This window comes from Thunnus albacares, chromosome 15 (genome assembly GCF_914725855.1).
Source record: "Thunnus albacares chromosome 15, fThuAlb1.1, whole genome shotgun sequence".
Classification (NCBI taxonomy): domain Eukaryota; kingdom Metazoa; phylum Chordata; class Actinopteri; order Scombriformes; family Scombridae; genus Thunnus; species Thunnus albacares.
Window position 1 is genome coordinate 15,690,370 of NC_058120.1, and position 20,187 is coordinate 15,710,556.

At 40.3% G+C, this 20,187-nt stretch overlaps 1 protein-coding gene across 3 annotated transcripts in view; it reads right to left on the reverse strand.

Annotated features, from left to right (window-relative positions):
* LOC122998366 (doublecortin domain-containing protein 2) overlaps positions 1–20,187 on the reverse strand; it is an 87,091-nt gene that overhangs the window by 22,305 nt on the left and 44,599 nt on the right. The window contains exon 13 of one of the 3 annotated variants that reach the window (XM_044375224.1): positions 18,572–18,986. The exons of 1 other annotated variant lie outside the window; for it this stretch is intronic. In XM_044375224.1, the coding sequence (XP_044231159.1) occupies positions 18,931–18,986 (56 nt within the window). In that variant the 3' untranslated portion in view covers positions 18,572–18,930. Of the gene's footprint in view, positions 1–18,571; positions 18,990–20,187 lie in introns of those variants that run through there. One more of the 3 variants, XM_044375223.1, reaches the window with a different exon arrangement.

Here is a 20,187-nt window from a genome sequence, read left to right on the forward strand (position 1 = left end):
GTAACTCGATGAGAAATCCTGATTTGAGCAACACTTTAGAGGTAACATGATGATTCATAATGTTACAACAGGAATCACAAACCAGTGAAAACAAATGTCTGTTGTCAGCTTTCTAAATTAATTTAACAGACTGATTTCACAGCAAAGAAATAGAGAAAAAAATCATTACGGTGGGATTTAATGTTAACTATGACCACTGCAATTTCATTTGCCATAAGCAAGGTCATATCAGAGGCTGCTCAGTGTTTTAAATTGCAACAGAGACATACAGGTGAACTTCAGCTTTACACACACCCCAAAAGTTCTTTTGAAAAATTACCTTCATTTTTGCCATAAGGCTGGTGCCCGGTAACTCTCTCTGTGGGACTCATCTGTGAGAAAAAAAACATGGTGCCTATCTTACAGCCCAGAGCTAAGCAGTCTCTATTGGATGGGGAAAAATGTTCAGTATTTTTCAACAGTTAAATATCTAAAATTAATTTGGCCTCAGGTTTCAATTTAAGCACCTAAACATTAGTTTTTGTTCTAGGTCACTGTGCACATACTCTATGCTTTAATTGACTATTTATGACACATTTAATTTCTATAGAGATATTTTGAAACCAGGGATATTACGCTTGAAGGCCAAAACATTACCTGATTAATTAATATCTGGAATGGCTTTAACCCAATCCAGAATATTTTATTATGTTTGGATGACAACACCTGTCCATTCACTTATAGTTGCAGTGCTGTAAGTATAGCTGTTACATATGTAAATCACAGTGCCAGCACACAGCAGCTGTTAAAAGTTAAAATTCAAAACACGGCATGATTACTCCAATCGTAACATTTTACCTCCTTAAATATCAATTCACTATCACAAATATCACTGCCTTCTGCGTATGGGAACACAATAGGTAACAGTCACAGGCAAATCAGCAGGAAGAGCTGACCCTTTTCCTTTTACATAAGTACATTTCCTTGATCTTGAGTAAGATGTGTAAAGACATAACAATACATTATGCATGTTAGAGAAGTAATTTGGTCCTATCTGATGAAATTCTGCATTAGCGAACATTAAAGCAGGTAAATTCAAAGGCAGGTCTTCACGCAACTATGACCATGCATGCTGAAACAGAAAGAGATCAACAAGGAGGCTTGAGCTCCCCGTTACTTCAGCTGGCACAAGGTGGTTTCATTCATTAGACTGTTTATGTTATTGGGCCATGAGGTTACACTGGTGAAACATTAAAGCTGGTTTTGAACAGATTAGTAAAACCCCCCTATTTCATCATTTGAGTAACTGCTTTCAGAGGGTTTCAGGATTTCAGTGCACATAAATGTTTGATATGCTGCAGGAGTGATGCATGTGGGCTGCATTGTGCTTGAGAAGCACGCTTCCTGAAGGTCATCAGATCTAATTGTCAGATGGACCAACTCTTGATTGCTGCAACAAATCCCCACAAGGATCGTAGGAAGCCTGGTATAAGGAAATTGCAGAGTGTGTTGTCAGCACAATTTCATGTTTACTGAAAATAAAGCAAAAAGGAGGGCATTTAGGTCAAGTACTGTAAAGAAAAGCCAATAGAATTCAAACGTGGCACCATGTATATTGACAAAACAGTCACTTTCTGTCTTAAAGAACTGTGAAGATGTGTATGCTTTAATACACATCGCATCTACTGCACTATAAGTGTGTATGCACTTGCATCCTTGCAAATAGTGATCAATGCGCACTATCAGTCCTCTAACCTCTCCATCAGTGCAGCAAAGCAGGCACTGGCTCAATCCTTTCCCAGCGTATGATGTAAATGTCCTGTGGTGCACATTTAATGTGATGTCACTGTACTATTGACATGCAGGGATGGACCGGCGGCCGAGGCTGATTTGTTTAATATCTAGTTGAGAGAATTCTATTGACTTTCCTTTTTTCCTCATCTGCTCACAAGATGAAAACATATCTTCCTACGCAGAAGCTCTGACCTAATATGCCTTTCTAATGTTTTTCAGAAGGACATACTATATTGTGTGTGTGTGTGTGTGTGTGTGTGTGTGTAGGGGGACGAGGGGGGGGTATGTGTGTTTTTGTGCACTGTATGTGTATGTGTGTGTGTTTAGGTCCATTCAGGACTTATATCGATATAAGCCAGGCTTAATCCTTTCACTCTGATGGCTTCAATGACAGCAGCACACCATCAGATAAGAGGTCATTGAACTGCAGCAGCCACCTCTTCATTCAGAATAAATGGGGTGCACCAAGAGTGCACCTTACTATGTGCCACATTGCTCTGGTCATAATGAAAATGTAATGCATTTTAGGGTTCCAGCTGCCATCGCTACTGCGCTAAACAGAACTGATACTGTTGATATTACTCGTATAACTTGCCCCATTTGTTTCTAGAAATGATGCACATACAAAAGAGAAATTTCAACATTTGGTATGTATGAACTTACTCTCCAGGTGTCTTTTCTCAAAAAAAGAAAAAAAAAAAAAAATCAATTGAACCTATTTGTGAGTATCTTGGCTCAATATTGGCTGCATCATGAGTGCACATATCTGTTTTTTTTGTATGAGTACACCATGATTGGTTAGACTTTCAGCCTGAAATTGAAAAAAAAGGTGTATCTCCTAAATATTCCAGTATGTCCATCAACCTTGAGGCCAATATGAAGCAGGCATCTATCAAAGCCCGTGTCAGACTAATGCTCTTTCCTGTATCTTGGCACAGCATGACCATATGGAACTGTAGATGCTTCCTTTTGCTTGGCTAACCAGTCAGGTTGAAAGGAGTGAGTAGCGCGGGGCAGAGAATTCTTTCTAAAACCATCTAATATCCACACGGGTGTTGCTTTCTGCTCTGTCTGTCTCCAATCCCACTGAGGGACATGAAAACCAGAGACCACAGACAACCTTGATTGAGGCACAGCTGAAACATGCTAATGCTCTGATTTTGTTTTCATTGGGAGGGCTCCCTGGCTGTGGCATATCATTTGATTTTTGCATGCATCGAATCGCTCCATGTGAACTGTCACAACATGTGTTTCTGTCTGCTGACGCCTCAACGAGCACCTCTCTTTGAGCAATCATCTGGGGACAACGCTGGATGTTTATTTTGGCAGAAATCCCATCATGCATTCATGCCCATTTCCTTTGGTTCGAGTAGTGGCCCTGCATGTCATTGTAAACTAGACTGAAAATAGAATATGCACATATGGAGTCCTAAGCCATGCACAAACAGGAAGATTTGAAGATCCCCACAAGCTTTGAAGTGCTTCACAACCTGAGCAATTTCGCAGTAAACTAATTATAATCCAATTTTCTAATCTCTCTTTTTTCTTGCTGCAATATTCTACCTCTCTCTCTCTCTCTCCTGTTCTCTCCACTCTTGATAGTTTAAGACCTGGCCCATTAAAACAACCGGCGCTTTTAATGACAGCATGTTAACGCAGCACAAAAAGAACATTCTCCTTTGCCTTTTCTTCATTTAAATTCAATTATCACCGAGAACAGTTAGACAGCAAGGGAATAATAATAATGAGGGGTGTGCACAGGATGAAGGTGCGCAATGGCCGCACGGTGACATCTTTTGTTCTGTTTTCGGATTGGCAAGATAATGGCAAGGGCTGCCATGAGGGGGGCCAGGAAAAGTGGAGCTCACCACGCAGGTTATCTTTCATGCTGTACAGGATAATCACGGAGTGGTGAAAGCTGGGGAGCAGCAGAGACATATCTTCTTGGAGATCAAGGTCAAAACAACTCAAAGGAAGGTGGAAATTCAGTTTCAAAAACACTCACAGCTGCCTGAAACATATTGATCTAGCTCCTCTTCCCTCTACCTCCAAAGTCATTTCTCTGATAGGCCCTGGTAGAAATACATTATTTTCTTGTCATAGGCACCACAATGGATCACTGTTAAGAATACACTGCACTTATAGAGAGAGGAGAGGGAGGAATGTTAAGAGCATTGCGTGCTATATTTGAAATAGCAATTCGCAGAGTGACCCCTGCTTCCCATCAGTCCTGTAACACTTTACCATTCAACAAGCTGAATTTCCATCAGTCACAAACATATGACTAGAAATTAGGACCATCAAGAACTGGACATCTGACATCTGGACACAAATAAGCTAGGTGAGCTCAAAAAAACAACAATTTGTCAAGTGTGGAATTGCTATAATTAAGCTTTAAGGTATAGATAAATGTTACGTGTCCAGACTGGACTCAAGCTTGCCTTTAAAAATGCATAGCTGCTTTATACACGGAATCACTCTGCAGAAACTTTACACAGACAGATCAATAACGACGCCTAGCACTGAGTCCTCTAAGGCATTGCAGTAAGCTCAGTCACTGATGTATCTGAGCCAAGTGGCCTTTGCAACAAAGGAATAGCAACTCCCTCTTATTCCTTTGATTCATGCCCTTGGAAGTTGGCACATATTCCCACCAAAGCATGTCTAACTATCTGATTGAAGTGCTTGATGTTAAGCAAAATTGTTATCCTTAATTCACAAAGAGCTACAGATCAAAGTATATGAGACAAGCTTTAGTGAATAGATTATTTAGCATTTGATTTAATTCGCTCAAACTGATAAAACCAGTTTTCTATTGCTTAGCAGACAGTGATGGACAGTGACCATGTTTGTGAAGCTGCACAGTGTGCTGCCAGATGTAGTATCAATAATCAAGCATTTAGCTCTGTTGTCTTTTAAATAGTTTATTGTTCCTTGGTATATTTTGGTCATCTCAGGCTGACTGACTGCTGGATGTTGTTCAGACGTTGTCACTCCCAAGTCCTCCACCTCTCCTCTTTTGTTCTGAGCACAAATCCTTCTTTTATTATCCAGGCAGCAGCATAAGGTCCTGACCCCACTTCCCTATTGCAGTTTCCTCCACATTTGATGCTTGCCTCCCCCCTCTTGGATTATTGTAATACTCTATGCACTTGCTTTGATGTAATAACTATGTGCAACTTGTAGTCGGTGTGGAATTTGATGGAGCAATGACCTGACAGATGAGGGAGCGCAACAGACAGCTTGTGTCAAATGTATCCATGTTTTGGATTTGTCATACAAGCATCTATTCTTTATGGGGATTTTGTTGGAATGTTTTATTGTTTTCTTCTTGTTTACTCTAAACAGAATTACACTTTTTTCTGTAGCCATCCGTCATATTTTTGGAGAAAGGCACAGCTATTTACAGCATGTCAAGTAATTGTGCTTTCCACAGTACATTTAGTTGACTGTTGTAAGTACTACAAATGATCCATTGCTGCAATTAATAACCTTGAATATATCGAGTGACCAACCTGAAAATGAACAATACAAATAAACATTACAACCTTGTATATTGTCATCTTTTTAAAAGTAAGGTTTAATCATTCAATCAATGTGTCAAAGTCAAATCCAAGACTAGGTGGTGGCACTACTGTATATACAGTACTTCTTATTATCTTCTGCCATTTTAATTTATTGACTAAGGACTTAATTGATTTACTGACACCATCCTCAAAGTCACCTCATCTGAAACGTTCCAGAGGAACAACATCACCTCCGTGGATGAGTAGCTTATCCAGCTAATTAACTGTTGTTAATCAGAGGAAACAGATCTAATGAGATAATCCCTTACAAAAATGTAATGGTTGATATCAAGCAAAGCACAACAAAACATGCATTCTGGTGATTCGCTAGGTCTGTATACAATAATACAGGAATGTTACAGTATATCATTATCATGTTTACATTCTACTGTATCTGAGCATCAACGTGGATACTGTGAGTCCGTGTATTATTCTCTTACAAGGTTGGGGCTTTTATAGTGTGGCAAAAAAAATAAATTGCTTATGGCCAAAAACCTGACTTCAAACAGCACAGCTGACAACGAAGTCAATAAATGTGTCACATCAGGCAATCCAGGGAGCAGACAAGGCCAGGCTATTCTGAGATCAGAACCCCTTACTGAACGCAAGGCATTCTAGGTGACTGACTTCATGTTGATGAAACTCACCTGTGTTGGGATCTGACAGGGCAGTTCTACCGAGATTTGGACACATCAATCATTAATAAGAAGAATGTGGCTTTTGTTGGCTTCATAGGGACTTGCAGGAGATGGTGACACAAGCATACACTCTTTGAGTCTTTCTCCCTGGCTTCACAAACACACAAACACCTCACCTACACACACCCATTGACATGAAGTTTTCTCCGGTAGAATAATTGTGTGCCACCCCTGGCTGTCAAGCCATGTCAGTGTCTCGTTAGCACTGGTATTGGCTCTGTCGTAGCTGGTAGCATCAGGAAAGGTCAGAGTGGCAGTGTCTGCACTGTCACACTGAGCACAGGCTGGACAGACACAGCAAGGCTCTGCCCTGTCTGTCTGGGCAGATCCCAGACAGACTGATCCATGGAGGCTGAGAATCCATGGAGGCTGAGTTTTTACAGAAACACCTCAGAGAGGACCGGATGTGTTTGGTTACTACTGTAAATAAAACATAATAGAAAGTAATAAAGCAATATTGTAGTGGTTACCAAAAACAATGATGTACAGTAAGTAGTGTAATTCGCACGGTTTGAAAGAGTATCTTAGCTATACTCTTACAAAACGCAGCGTGGCCATATTCTCTACAACAATTAATACTGCATGTTTCAGGCTGCCATGTTTCCACTGTCTTGTTTCTCTCCTTCACCAATCTGAGTTTGACTCGCATAAGCAGCACAGAATGTATTTGAGTTTTTGAAACAGTCATGATATAACAGTATTCAGATTGGGGAGTGGATGAAGGCTGACAGGTGGAGAGACACAAACAGGAAACCTTGCTGATGCCCTGTCTGCCAAACCCCTCTGATACATGTCCAAAACTCTGACGGGACTGAGACAAAAAAAAACTAGACCCAATTTATTTCACTCTGTTGCTAGCCTTTCATTTTTGTGACTGGCGCCAGGGTGCTTATCAACTGCAAGACTATTAGCCGCATCAAATCAATGTGTTCATTGCTTTCTCTTGCCTCCATTGCTCTCTTCCTTTTTTTTCTCCTCCTGTTCCTCCCTCTCTCTCTCTCTCTCTCTCTCTCTCTCTCTCTCTCTCTCTCTCTCTCTCTGCCAGACAGGTCAGATATTAGAAACCTGTATTATCAGGTCTTCCCAGGATGCTGGTGGAAAAGTTGATTTGCAACGCCCGATTGAATCTACTTATCCTTCATCCCTTTCCAACCCCCAGCCAGCTGCCCCAGCAGACAGAAGCCCAATGGCCTATCTACACTGAGGTGCCAAGGAATAAAAATATCTATCTACAGAAAAGGGGTTGGGGGGTGGGGGGTGGGGGGTGGGGGGGGGGAGGCTGGGTGAAGAAAGGGGAAACGAAGAGAGGGACAGAGTGTCGGCCCACATGTCACAGATTTGGACAGCTTCGGGGGGACAGAGGGGAGGGGGTATAAATGTACTCCTTGCCTCTTCCCATCCTTACCCCAGCCCCATCCCCTTTGCAAACCTTTATCTACTTGCATTATACATCCATTTATCAGTCAGCAAACAAAACATGTCAACCCCTCCCTCCCCCCCCCCCACCATCCTGAATCCCACCAGCTCACACTGCACACACATATGCGGGCAGTGCTGAGCAAATCATTCAGACAAAGTTAAATTAGTCAAATCACTGAAAGGAGGCGAGCAGAGCAAAGGTCACAGAGGACATTCATTAAACAACTGTAACTTGTGCTAATTGAAGCCAGCTTGCGATAAAGGAAAAAACGGAGAAAAGAAATATTTATCTGTTGACTGGGCTGCCACGGCTGAGTGGCCGTCAGTAGCACAAAGGGAGCCATTATGGCTTTATCTTTGTAAATAGAGGGGAAAGTGAGTCTTGGCTGCAGACGGAGGGATGAAGGCTTGACGGAGGAGTCGGAGAGGAGAAAGAGGGAAGGGGAGGAAGTGGGTGAGGTGACTGATGAGGAGAGTGTGGAGCTGTGGCTGGTGGAGAAAACGGGGAAGAATACACGCAGTGGCAGCAGAGGGGGAACAGCTCCAGAATGCCGCCTTCATCAGGAGGCGATGGCAGGGTGTGTGTGTGTATGTGTGTGTGGTGGTGGTGGTGGGGGGGGGGGGGTGCTCAATTTGTGAATGCAATTACTGTAGACCTCCCAAGTCTGACTACTGAATCGAATCAACACTGTGGTGGCAACTCGAGTGCCTAATTTCATTCTGTATGCCCTTCATTCACAAGACAAAACAGACAATTAAGAGTTCTGACTATGGCAGGTGTCCTCACATAAAGAGTGTCACCAAAAAACTTCTTTGTAAGTGCGATGGGTATGAAAAGTAAAACACTGAGTTACAGCTAACTGACTGGCCTGGAGCTCTGTGCTCTGCTGCAGTGACACAGCCACAGATCTAAAAGGACAGCTGTCAATGGAGACACAGATGTCACCGGACCAGAAATCTGTGGTTTGGACAGGGCTTACTGAAGTTTCAGTCTTTGACTTTAATCTCAGACACGGTTGCTCCCTTTAACAAATTCTCCTCCGCACAGAACTCTTTGAGTTATTGGCACGGCTGCACCTGCAATTAAAGCCCAAAAAAGAAACCCTATTACTACCTGCGTATCTTTGGGGTTTCCTGCAGACGTTTTCTGACATCCGAGCCAAATGATGTTTGACTTTTGGGCCTTGGAAACTTTTAATGGAGTTCATTGTGCAATCAACCTGGCTGGAGGAGCCAAGTGAACTCTGACTTTGTAGTATTGATCTCCCCCCAATGTGTTTACTGGCTGAGGTCACCAGAATCCCTTCTCCAGCCTGTAAAGGGGTCAATAATGTCAATACAGTAAATTAGGTAATTCTGCTGTAAAACATCTCAGGATGGTCAATTTCCATTTTAGTAAACTTTATATGCGTGACATACAATTACGTCCACACGTCAACATGTCAAGTTGTCACACACTTCCAGCAGACAGAGGAGATTGAATCTGGACCAGGCGTCTGGATGTATATCTAAAGGGGCGGATCTATGAGTAAACAAATCACCTTTTGTCAAGTCCAATGATAAATCACTCCTCTATAGAAGATGGAGGATTAGTGGCATTTAACCCTTTACTACCTTGCCTCTAAAGAGATAAGGGTCAATAGACCACTATACTACTGTTGCTGAGGGGAAACAGCACATTTTTGCAAAGAAAAACTGAAATTAGATGCTTATAATGAACACTTACTTTTGTTTCTTTGTTTCTAAAGACTTGATTTAATCCATTTTTACACATTTGTTTTGCTGATATTGGCTTTATTTCATCATTGTTTGGGGTCTTCTAGATATTTCATGTTTTATATGTTATACAGTACCAGTCAAAAGTTTGGACACATTTTCTCATTCAAGAGAATGGGACGGTGTGTCCAAACTTTTGAATAGTGCTGTATATATATATTCCTTTTGTTTGCCAAAAAATCATTCGAAACACAAGGTAACATTATTTATGTATGGGATCAATTAGAACCCAAAGAGGTCTAACTCCCTGTGAGACCTATTACGAGTAAACTCTTAAAAAACTTCAATATCAGAAATCCAAACAAACAAATTACAATGTGTGTGCCTGCGACTCAAATCATAGATGTTTTCAGAATGAACAGTAATGTAGCTTTTGCATCCAATGTAAAAAAAAACATTTGATGAGTGAAAGTGCCACAAGTAGTTTGGCTCCTTTTCTTGATGTGGCTATTGTGAAAAGACATACAGTATATTCTAAGACTGCTGGAACACTGTCTATACCCTGATATTATTTAATATGCACCAGGTAATTAAAAAAGTACTTTGAGTATAATTTATCTCTAGGTCCATCTAAATGACACCTTTATTCCTTGTGCTTCTTTGCTTGTACCTATAGATAGGTATGCAGTAAGTATTTCATTGGGACCCTGAATGTATTAAACATTGACACAGTGATGTGTGAGCTGTAATCTAAAGTGTTATTGAAAATCTTTTATATTTAACCATAAAATTAGGAAAAGTCTATAAGTGTCAAACTGACTAAAAAATGTAAAGTGTGATTTTTTAGTTTTAAAGGGCATGGGGTGTCCAGTACCCTAAACAGAACATTAGAGTTTGTCCATACTGTATTGTAACTCTGGTATACACTATAGGAGTGCCTTCAGTCAACCATCAGCACTGCATGTCACTGCAATCAGCAATCAGTTATTTCTTTTCCAGCACTCCAAATATCTCCCTTTTTACTTTTAGAAAAAGACGGATGATTGAACCATCAATCTGGTGCTTTGGGGTCATTTTCAAGACATAATTCTTGCTTAACGGCAATTTATAGAGTAAGGAATAAAGTAGCATCAGTAGCAAATGCATACTCCAGGAGACACATAATGTAGGCACCAGAGGACTAGCAAAAAGGTAAGTGTAATAAAAAATGAAAACGTACCGAAGAGAAATATTACTTTCGCTACAGTGGAATTTACATAAAACTGCAGCATCTAATAACGATAATACAGACCCAGATATAACGTCTGTTCACATTTTTGAAATATAAGACTACTTATCAGGAGATAAGACTTTTTTGTAGGTGAAAGAATCATGGCACCAATCCCGTGACAGAGAGACTAGATGGATCTGTATTACATCTGTGCCATTTCACTCTGCCTCTCTGCAAGACAGCTCTACAATTCAGGGCTGTGAGATTAAAAAAAATATATAAAAAAAAGGGTACAAAAAAGTGCCACAATTTTCTGAAAGCACTGCCCATTTAGTTCTGCTCAGGGTGGACACAAAAGGTTGAGCCAGCGGCGAATATTGGAAAAGCTAACGGTAGGGCTTGTATAATCATTGGGAATGGTCGGGGGCGGACAGAAGCATAAAGCTCCAAAGCACTCCAGACAGACACACATCACACCAGGCCTTCTGAGATGGAAGTCCTGGGTAGGGCCTATTGCTTGATACCACAAGGGAAATAAACTGCTTAAAATAGGCACGAGGGCAGGAAATGGATTTTATTGGAGAACTAATCAAGGGCGCCGTTTTAGTGGGGCACAATTTAGATTTTGATTGGATTCCTACTGACATCGGGGTTATCAATGCGTCTCATACTGGGAGGTGTAATTTGATCTTTGATGTCCACACGGTTGTCGTGATGTATGTCCTGCTGCATGGGCAATGACTGCTGTGCATGTGTTTGTAACAGCAGCACGTGTGTGTGTGTGTGTGTGTGGGTGAATGCCAGTGTGTACAGGGTTTGTGTTTGGGTGAATGTCAGACAGGGAGGTGCAGAATATAGTGGCTACTTCCCTCTTTCCCTTTTTTGTTTGAAGTGTCCCTCTGGACCCAACTGAGTAAATAGTGATAATAATTCTAATCAGTATTAGTTGTTTCAAAGAGAGAGGGAGAGAGAGAGAGCCCAGAGAGCATTAGGGTCCAAAAAAAGAAAGCTACCTATCACAACCTACTGCACTCACTAACCGTATCCTTATAATTCACACCAGATACTTTAGAGAGTTAAACATGTTGAAAAGAATAGGAGCAGGTTTAGTTCAGATGATTAAAGTCCACCAATTAACCATTCAACTAACTGAAATAATTGAATCAAAAGTCTACAAAAGTGGAAAAAGTAGTGCATTTATAAGGAAGTGAATTACTTTGCTTACCATGATAATGAAATCAAAGAGATAAGAAATGTTTGTAGCATAAGCTTTTACCCACTCTGGCTTTAAAACATCTAAAAAATAGCAGGGCGCTGGTTGATGTTTGGTTATCAGTAATGAATCACATTAGTTGTTACATACATGAACTATGAGTTGCATATTAATCATGATGAAATCCTTTAAATCCTGATTGGTTCAGAATATTTTGCACTCTTATTCTGTTCTCTTATTTTTAATGATGATATGATGTTAATAAAACACACGAACACTTCAGCCTTTTATATAAGAAAAAAATAAATGCACATGGAGAAATGAAGATGTTTCCCCATTCAATTATACAAGAAACATTTGAATCAAGCAGTCTCCTCTTGAAGCCTTTATTTATGCAGTTACAGTACTTGTCATTTTCCTCTCTGGTTTAAGCAGCGGAAAAATTGTTCAGTGTTTGTTTCTTTATCTATTCATAATAGTTTGTTTATCTGAAGACACGTAGCACATGCAGTATGTCAACTTAATAAAAAAAAAAAAAGCAACAGTAATAAAGTGACAATAAAGTTACCAATAGGAATGGTATTATCATGAGTTTAACTTGAGCTGCTTTTCACTCATTGTTCTGATTTTCCAGCCTGCATATAGACTTTATCATTGGCAGTTGACTCTCGAAACAGCAGAGAGTCAAAGTAAACTTGTGAAGAGAGTAGTGGTCCAGATTACAACTTTAAGTCTATGTAAAAGAAAATCAGAGATTTCTTTCACATTATACATGTTAGAAAATAATTGCTGAAAACACACGAAAAGACTGAACTATGTAGTACTGAATTGTAGAGTCAGAGCATTAAACTGTTTTTAACCATTTCAGTGTTCAGGATATTTTGGGTAGGCCTGAAATGGTGGGTGGATGATGTACAGGGGTTACTAGCATGACCCCTCCCCACTATATAAACACTAGAATGCACAAATTCATAGTTACTATTTTTACACCGGGTAGTTTTACAAACTTTCATCAGAGACAACCGGGATTCACTTCAGATAATCTGCTGTTGTTGGCGAATGGGGACATTTTCGGTCAACATTAGCACTCAAGGAGTTATTTTAAACCCAGATGAAGCGTCCGCTGACGGCAAATGCTCCAAGGATGACGGCCACAATGAAGCCACTTTTCAGCAGAAAAGTGAGTAAGATTAAGTTCACCAAACTCCATTGAAAAAAATATGAATTTAACATAACGATATTTGGTGATGTTGTTAACTAGTCATTTAAGATACATTTTTACTGAAACAAGTCCACATTTACCTACAAAATATGTGCCGAACTAAACAGCAACTCCTAATGTTATTTATTTTAAAAAATATCATCCATCTTGCTTGCCTAAAACCTACAAACAAGGCCTATTTTAAATTGTATATTTATTATACAGGACTTTGGTAACCCAGATTTTAAAGGAGAATGAATATTGGACTGTTAGGTAAGCAGAAACGTTACTCCAATGGGTTCCTCATGTTGCTCTGTGTCACCTGGATGTGTAACTTTCATCTTAACAATGTTTGCTGTGTTTCTGAAAGTTTGTTTTGGAGTCTTTCTACCCTCTAATGGTCAAAAATCAAGCAATGCAGCTTTAAATTTTCCTTTTTGGGGGGCGGGGGAGATTAAAGTAGTTTTTGCTGCATCAGTAGTGCTGCTCCAGCCTTAACATGGATCAATATTACAGTCAGAAACTAGCCTAGCTTGGCAGTTAAAGAACAATAATTAAGAACAGAATGAATTGGCAGCTAGCAAACAATGTAGATGCACATCTGTGAACAGCACGTACTGAATTTACTTTGATTTTCACACTGGCTTCTTCCCTTGACTTGTCTGTTCTGCCCACACCATCAGGTGTCACGAAAAACGTTTTTATTGAATTCGACATCTGCTGTGCTGACTCGCAATATCTGAACCCAGTTTAGCTTGTAATAATGTTGGCAAGCAACAGAACTCAGTCAAAGCTCTGTCCAAAAAAGGTGCACTCGACTGGACTGTTACTGGACTGGTCTATCAGCTGCATGTGTCTATAACAATAATAATGGATGGAGCAGAATAGCTGAGGATGAATGAATTGCTTAACACACTGTACATTTACAGACTCTGTGGGCCTTTTTCTGTTTTGCAGCTTCCTTTAATATCTCACAATTTTATCTTATAACTTCTGACTTTGAAAAATACTTATAATATCCTGTTATGCTGAGATGAAGAACAGCGGCCTTTTTTAATGTGCAACATTCTAATCCCATTTAAGTTGCAGCCAACACAGACTAGTGCCAAAATATCATCAAAACCAGGCGGCTTTGATGCCCGGGCCAAGGCTTTAAAGACAGAGGAATGTGGTAGTGGGGGCTAGTGCCAGGTGTATACCACAGCGTAATTAGGCCTGAATCGAATTATAAAGCAGCATATAAAATATAATGTCACTTATTAGCAACATATTTTAAGTGTATTACTGTTAGTATGATTGCAGATACTCTAAGAATAATACAGAGAACCCACATCGGCTAACAATTGAGTACAAAGGGTCAAACAAGTCCTCTGCATATAAAAAAAGCATGGCACTTGAACAATCCATATGAGCAAGGAACACGTGTTCCAAGAAAGGTGTCAACAATTCAGACCAAACTCAACTGGATAATGACTTAAGAGATTCTGAAGGGAGAATACAGGCGAAGCGGACATCACGTCTTCAAAAGGGGGAACAGACTGACCCAGACTGCTTTTCATAGCTTGACAGCTCATTCAGTGCCTACACATTTCCATACAACTATTTTTCACATGTGGGGTGTTTGTGAGATTAAAAGCACTTCAGTGCAACATGCTATGTTTGCATGTGAATGGAAGCCATACAGGGAATGTCACATCACTTATCTTTTGTATAAAACTATGGTGTTCCTCTTGTCAGCCGCAAATAAGCCCATTGTATCCTGCTGATAAAAGGCAATCAAACAAAGTATATAATTGTGAAGTCAAGCATTAATTGCCTGTATAACAACCGCCTAATGCTGAAATAATTAAGAATGTCTCTTACTGGGGACTGGCAATGCAATTATCACCTTGATGACTGTGCCATACAAAGACATTCAGAGGAGGGAGACAGAAAATGAGAGAGAAGCAAATAACTAAAATGACGGGGATAATGCAATTAGAATATGGCTGAGAGGGGAAGGAAACAAAGGGGAGACAGCCTCAAGGCTTTTTCCAACAGGGTTGCCATGTCTACATGCTTAATTTGCATCCTTATAATGTCGCACAATTATACTAGATAAGCATCCAAAGTGGTGCAGGGAGCTTGTGCAGCCCTTACATAACTATTTCATAGTTTGTATCTTTGTTTCTTACTTTACTTTCAATATCTGCAAAGACGCCGCCGCTTGAATTGTCACTTCCTGCTCCTGTCTCTAACCTGCTAGCTGATTCAAAGTTAAATCCAATAAATATTCAGAATGAGCAGGTGTCAAGCAATGCTTCACTTTAGACATTTACTTAAACCTTCATCATTCTGATTCACTACGTTTCAGTGACAGCCAATATGCCCTAAGCTGTGCCATGATATCCACTGCAGAAGGTGCCACTTTTAAACTACACCTATATTACAGATACCACAGCTTGTAATGCAGTATGTGATATATACAATAGTGGACAAAGTCATCATCTATAGGAAAAGCGGGGAATGTTCTATTCCTCATTTTGCATTATTAAAGGTGGAGATCAAATGAAATATTCAACAGATGATGTGCTGCTTTAATATTCATAGAAATGAACTTTATATTAGAGAACACATTTTTATGGGAAGTAGACTGGAGGCCACTGATTAAATTTCATTGTTTGATCACTATGCAGGGACATTATGGGGTATTATGAGAGCCAGCCGGTGCCCCCCTTTAGCAAACATTTAGGGGCAGTCTCTGAGGCCACGCCACTTTGACAGGGCACATCACAAGTTTACGATACTTAGATGTGTTTCAAAAAATGGAAGAAAAAAAAAAGCTGACTTTTTAATGCAGCGCCCCAAACGTTTTTGAATAAAGATGGGAGGTGTGTGGGAAATATGTAAGTCATAGCATGTCTCAAAAAGCAACGATACATATTCATGTATTTACTGGCAAAGATATCACCTAAGGCGATCATGATTCTGTAAATATGAATAAATCAGATAGGTCCCTGTAGTGCAGTTTCTGTACTTTTATATGCTAGAGTGGCTCTTGTGTTGTTTTGTTTTATTTTGTTTTGTTGTGTTTACATAAGAGTATTAAAGAGTTAATTAAGTTTAAACTAAAAACAAACACAAGCTTCATTACACAACTATCAGGAGAGACGCTTCAGACACTGATCTATTTTAAACTTGGATGAGATGTAGACTAGCTGTTATACAGAGTCTGGACCATTTATTGCTCTCTCTTTCTCCCTGTCTCAAACACACACACATACCCTCTGGTCAGAGAGATCAAGAGAGGGGGATAGGGATCCCTGCTGCGACTCTTAACAAGATGGCATTCTCCGAGGTCACAGAGGTTGCCAGAGTTCGTGTCTACTTTTAAGGGACGTGAAACTCTACTCACGGTTTTCTAACAGTTGTCTAATTGGATTAGGCCTCAAAGAGAGGCCCCCTTTTTTATCCCTGGCTTTTGTCCATTCGCCTCAGCAGCGAACGGAGCTTAAAGGGCTCCAGACACTGAGGAGGACGGACGATGGATTAGGTGAGGTATCCTGACCAATTAAGACGAGGCCAGGTGTCATGCTGATTGCAGGAAAATTGAGACCTCGGCCGACATGTGTCTAATTCCCCGCTCACTGCCCAGCAACCACTCATTTGCCTGTACGCCACACACTGCTCCCTCCCCACCCCCTTTTTCTCTTCCTTGCCTCTTCTGCAAAGGTAACCTGAGCTGTCTTCCCTTGACCCTTCTCTTCCGTGGAGAGCTAATCAGACCCACCTGGAGCTCCCCAGGGGTGTGTTAGCTGCTGGCTCAGCTAGCAACAGCTGATCCAAGAAGGAATCCCTGGGACCAACGCTGCAGGCCTGGCACCCAACACACATTGACTCAGGATCAGCCAGGGAGATTTTCCAACTGATGGTTCATTGAACCTTGAGCAGAATCACCACCTAGCTAAGATAAGAAGGAGAGAGAGTGTGTGCGTGTGTGTGTGCATTTTTGTCACCTCATGGGGACCTTTTCCAGTATAAACACCAACCTTGTCGGGACCAGTAGTCCTCATGGGGACCAAAGCCCAGTCCTAATGAGGCAAAAACATCATTTTTGAGGTCCTGGTTAAGGTTGGGGCAAGGTGTGAATTAAGGTTAGGTTAAGGTTAGACATGTATTGGTTAGGGTTAGGGCTGTCCACAATGAATGGAAGTCAATGCAATGCCCTAACAATGAAATCTGCGCAAACTTATAAACAAATACATTCATACAGGCTATCATGCAATGTCAGGTAATAAATGTACAAAGTTTTGCATATATTATGCACCAAATGGTAAAAGAAGAAAGAAGAGAGCTGCTTTTAATATAACCCAAAGTTTTATCCTGATATAGTTTTTTTTTTCCTCAATTCCCAGGCGTTCTCTACCTAACTGACTAACTTAAAGCAGCTGTATTAAAAATGTTTATTCTAGAAATGGCTCACAAGACTGCTTGTTTGTCAAAGGGTCGGTTGTAGTGACACACCCAGAGAGACTCTGTAGTTCTCCTCAACTCTGTGGGGCGTTTCAGCAGCCGAATGTTTTGGTTTTCTAACCAGCAACTTTACTGGTTCGCTCTCACCACTCTCATAGCGTCAATTTTTGACACAGCAGGCAGCTGTTTCAGTGAGAAAGTATCAGCACCATACAGCACACAAAATTAGCGACTAGCCGGTGAACAAAGTGGTGCATTTTAGCAGCCAGATGTGGAGATGGAGACCAAAGACAGAGCTGAAAGGAGAATAAATATTGAACTTAAACTTGCCAGACTGTCAGAAACATGACTCCAAAGGCCTGATAATGTGGCCAAAAAAAATATCGCAGGTTATTGCAGGTGTAAATGTTTCAAATAGAATAATAACACTACTAATAAGATACTAGGAGTATAGTGCCGTGTGTGCCAGAATGTGACATTAAAAAACACTACCCTTGATATGGTATCCATAAAACAAACAGTAAAAACAACTAACACCTCATTGTTTCATTATAAACACGCGGCACTGTACACAGGTATAAATAAATCAAAGAGAATGATTCATATATACTTTATATATGTGCTTTTGCTTTACACAATTTTTGTTACTCGGGCTCAGGCTCACTAACATCACAGTCAAATGACTGTCACATGCAAACAGCCTCATATTCCATAATACATGTAACACTGATTCCCTTAACTATTAATCAAAAAAAGCAATAATAACAACAGCTTTTTTCATATTATTTGAAGCATTAAATTATTCTAATATAGCCGAAGGCCAACTGAAATGGAAACAGGAACATGCAGATCCAGTCCATTATGCATTGTTAAACGTTGATCTATGGTTTAATATTTGCTTCCCAACAGCAATGACAATGTGTTATTACCTTGACAGAGGGCCATAATGTTCGTTGACATGTCGGTGATTATTTAAATAAGCTGCAACAATAAATACGGCTCCACATGATCTGAGGTATGAGCCTCACATGGAAAATGTGCAGACAGAGGAGTAAAAATCTAAGTTTGGAACTGAGATCATTGGAGGCTGAGAATGAAAAATATTAATGAGGTGTATCAGAAAACCAGCTCATTGTAATACTGAGATTAGACTCCAGAACAAAGCTCAAGTATGATGTGAAGGGAAATGACTGAAATGAATGATTTAAGACTTGTTAACGTGTTAGAGCAAGAAAAAAAATGTGATTATGTCTGTTGTCAACATGGAAATAACTAGCTGTATATGCCTAAGGCCTAAGGAATTAGTGAAACTGGTAAGGCTGCTCATACTGTACATTGTTTAATCCACACAGCTGTGCTGCAGCGCCTCTATATTCTTCCTCTATGTACAGAAGTTTCTTGTAAATAGTTACAGAAAACACTAAATCAACATCAGATTGTTGCTGGAAGTTTCAAAAGTGGCTGTTTCACTGAAATGTGTCTCAGAGCAGTTGGCATCCACATGCGCAAGGGACACACATTTCACTTCGGCTAAGGATGCAAACGTATTCCTTTGACAGAGACACAATAAGTAGCAAAGCATCAGCTAAAATAAACATAAAAGCCTCTTGCCAAACACCAACTGTTATGAAAGGCAGCGGATAGTGAGCATACTGGCATCTACAGCAATTAGAGGAGAAGGGTTAGCGAGGACTCCGCCTGGCCCAGACTTGCACGCCCGCTCTCACACCTGTTTCTGCTCCTGGTCCAAACCAAAGAGAAAGAGAGAGAGAGAGAGAGAGAGAGAGAGAGAGAGAGAGAGAGGCTGGTTACTTTGTCGCAGTGCCATCTTAGCCCAGCATCGTCTAATGAGATTAGATGGTTCACTAATGAGCTCTACAGTGAGGAGAGTCAACTGTGAAGTGAAGGTCAAAAATTTCATCACTCAGATGTGCTGTTGGACTTCAGGAGTCATTAACTAATAACAAACAAATGATTTAAAGGAGCCCAGCTATGGTATTTTGGTTGGCCCCTTGAGACTTTCTCTCTCCCTCTCTCTCTGTTTTAACGAGCATCTAAAGTATGGAAGTAAAAGAAAAACACTGAGTAGCTCCACTTCATGAATGGAAGTGATTTTGGGGAAGACGTGCAGACTAAATTAAATGGTCAAATGCTTTTTTCTGTAGGAAGCCACAAATGACACAATTCAGTTGACTGTAAAGAAGTTAAATGGTATCTGGAAATTAACAATGCACAAGTAGTTTATATCTTCTCTGCAGATTCAGATCAAATCACAAATGTAGGCACATTGTATTCATTATGGCCCTTTGAGAGGGTACAAAATTGCTGAGAAAGACTGCAAGCTTTTCCAATAACTTTTTTTCCCCACATCTCTATCTGGGATCTTTACCAGATGCCCCAGTGGTGAGCTAAGCATCAGGGCAGCAAATGAGCATTTTTCGCTGGCACCTTTATTAATGTGCTGACATAATGTCATACATGTTTAACCAGGTAATAGAAGGCTGTAAAATAATGATCCATATTGGCTTTTAAGACAAGGTATTAATCTCCGGCACCTCTTTTGCCCCTTTACTCTGCCACTTCATTCAGCGGGGGTTAAAGCAGATTGACCTCCCTTCAAATAAAATTAATTGTTTTCGGTATTAATTTTATTTGCCACAAAGAAAAGCTGCAAGGCTGGTGAAATGTTTACCCATATGTCAGCATTTCCCGTTATTGGCACACAACTAAATGTTTGCATTTTTTTTATTCCGGAAGGATTTCTTATTATGTGTAATACCCTGTTAACCAGTGATAAAATGAATTTCATTTTAGCAATATCAGGAAGATGTAATCAACATGCAATTTGCTTAAGTGCACAAAACTATCATTTTTGTTAGCACTGCATATTTGCTGAAGAAATATCGCATGCCAGAGTGTATTAACACAGGGAGGATGCC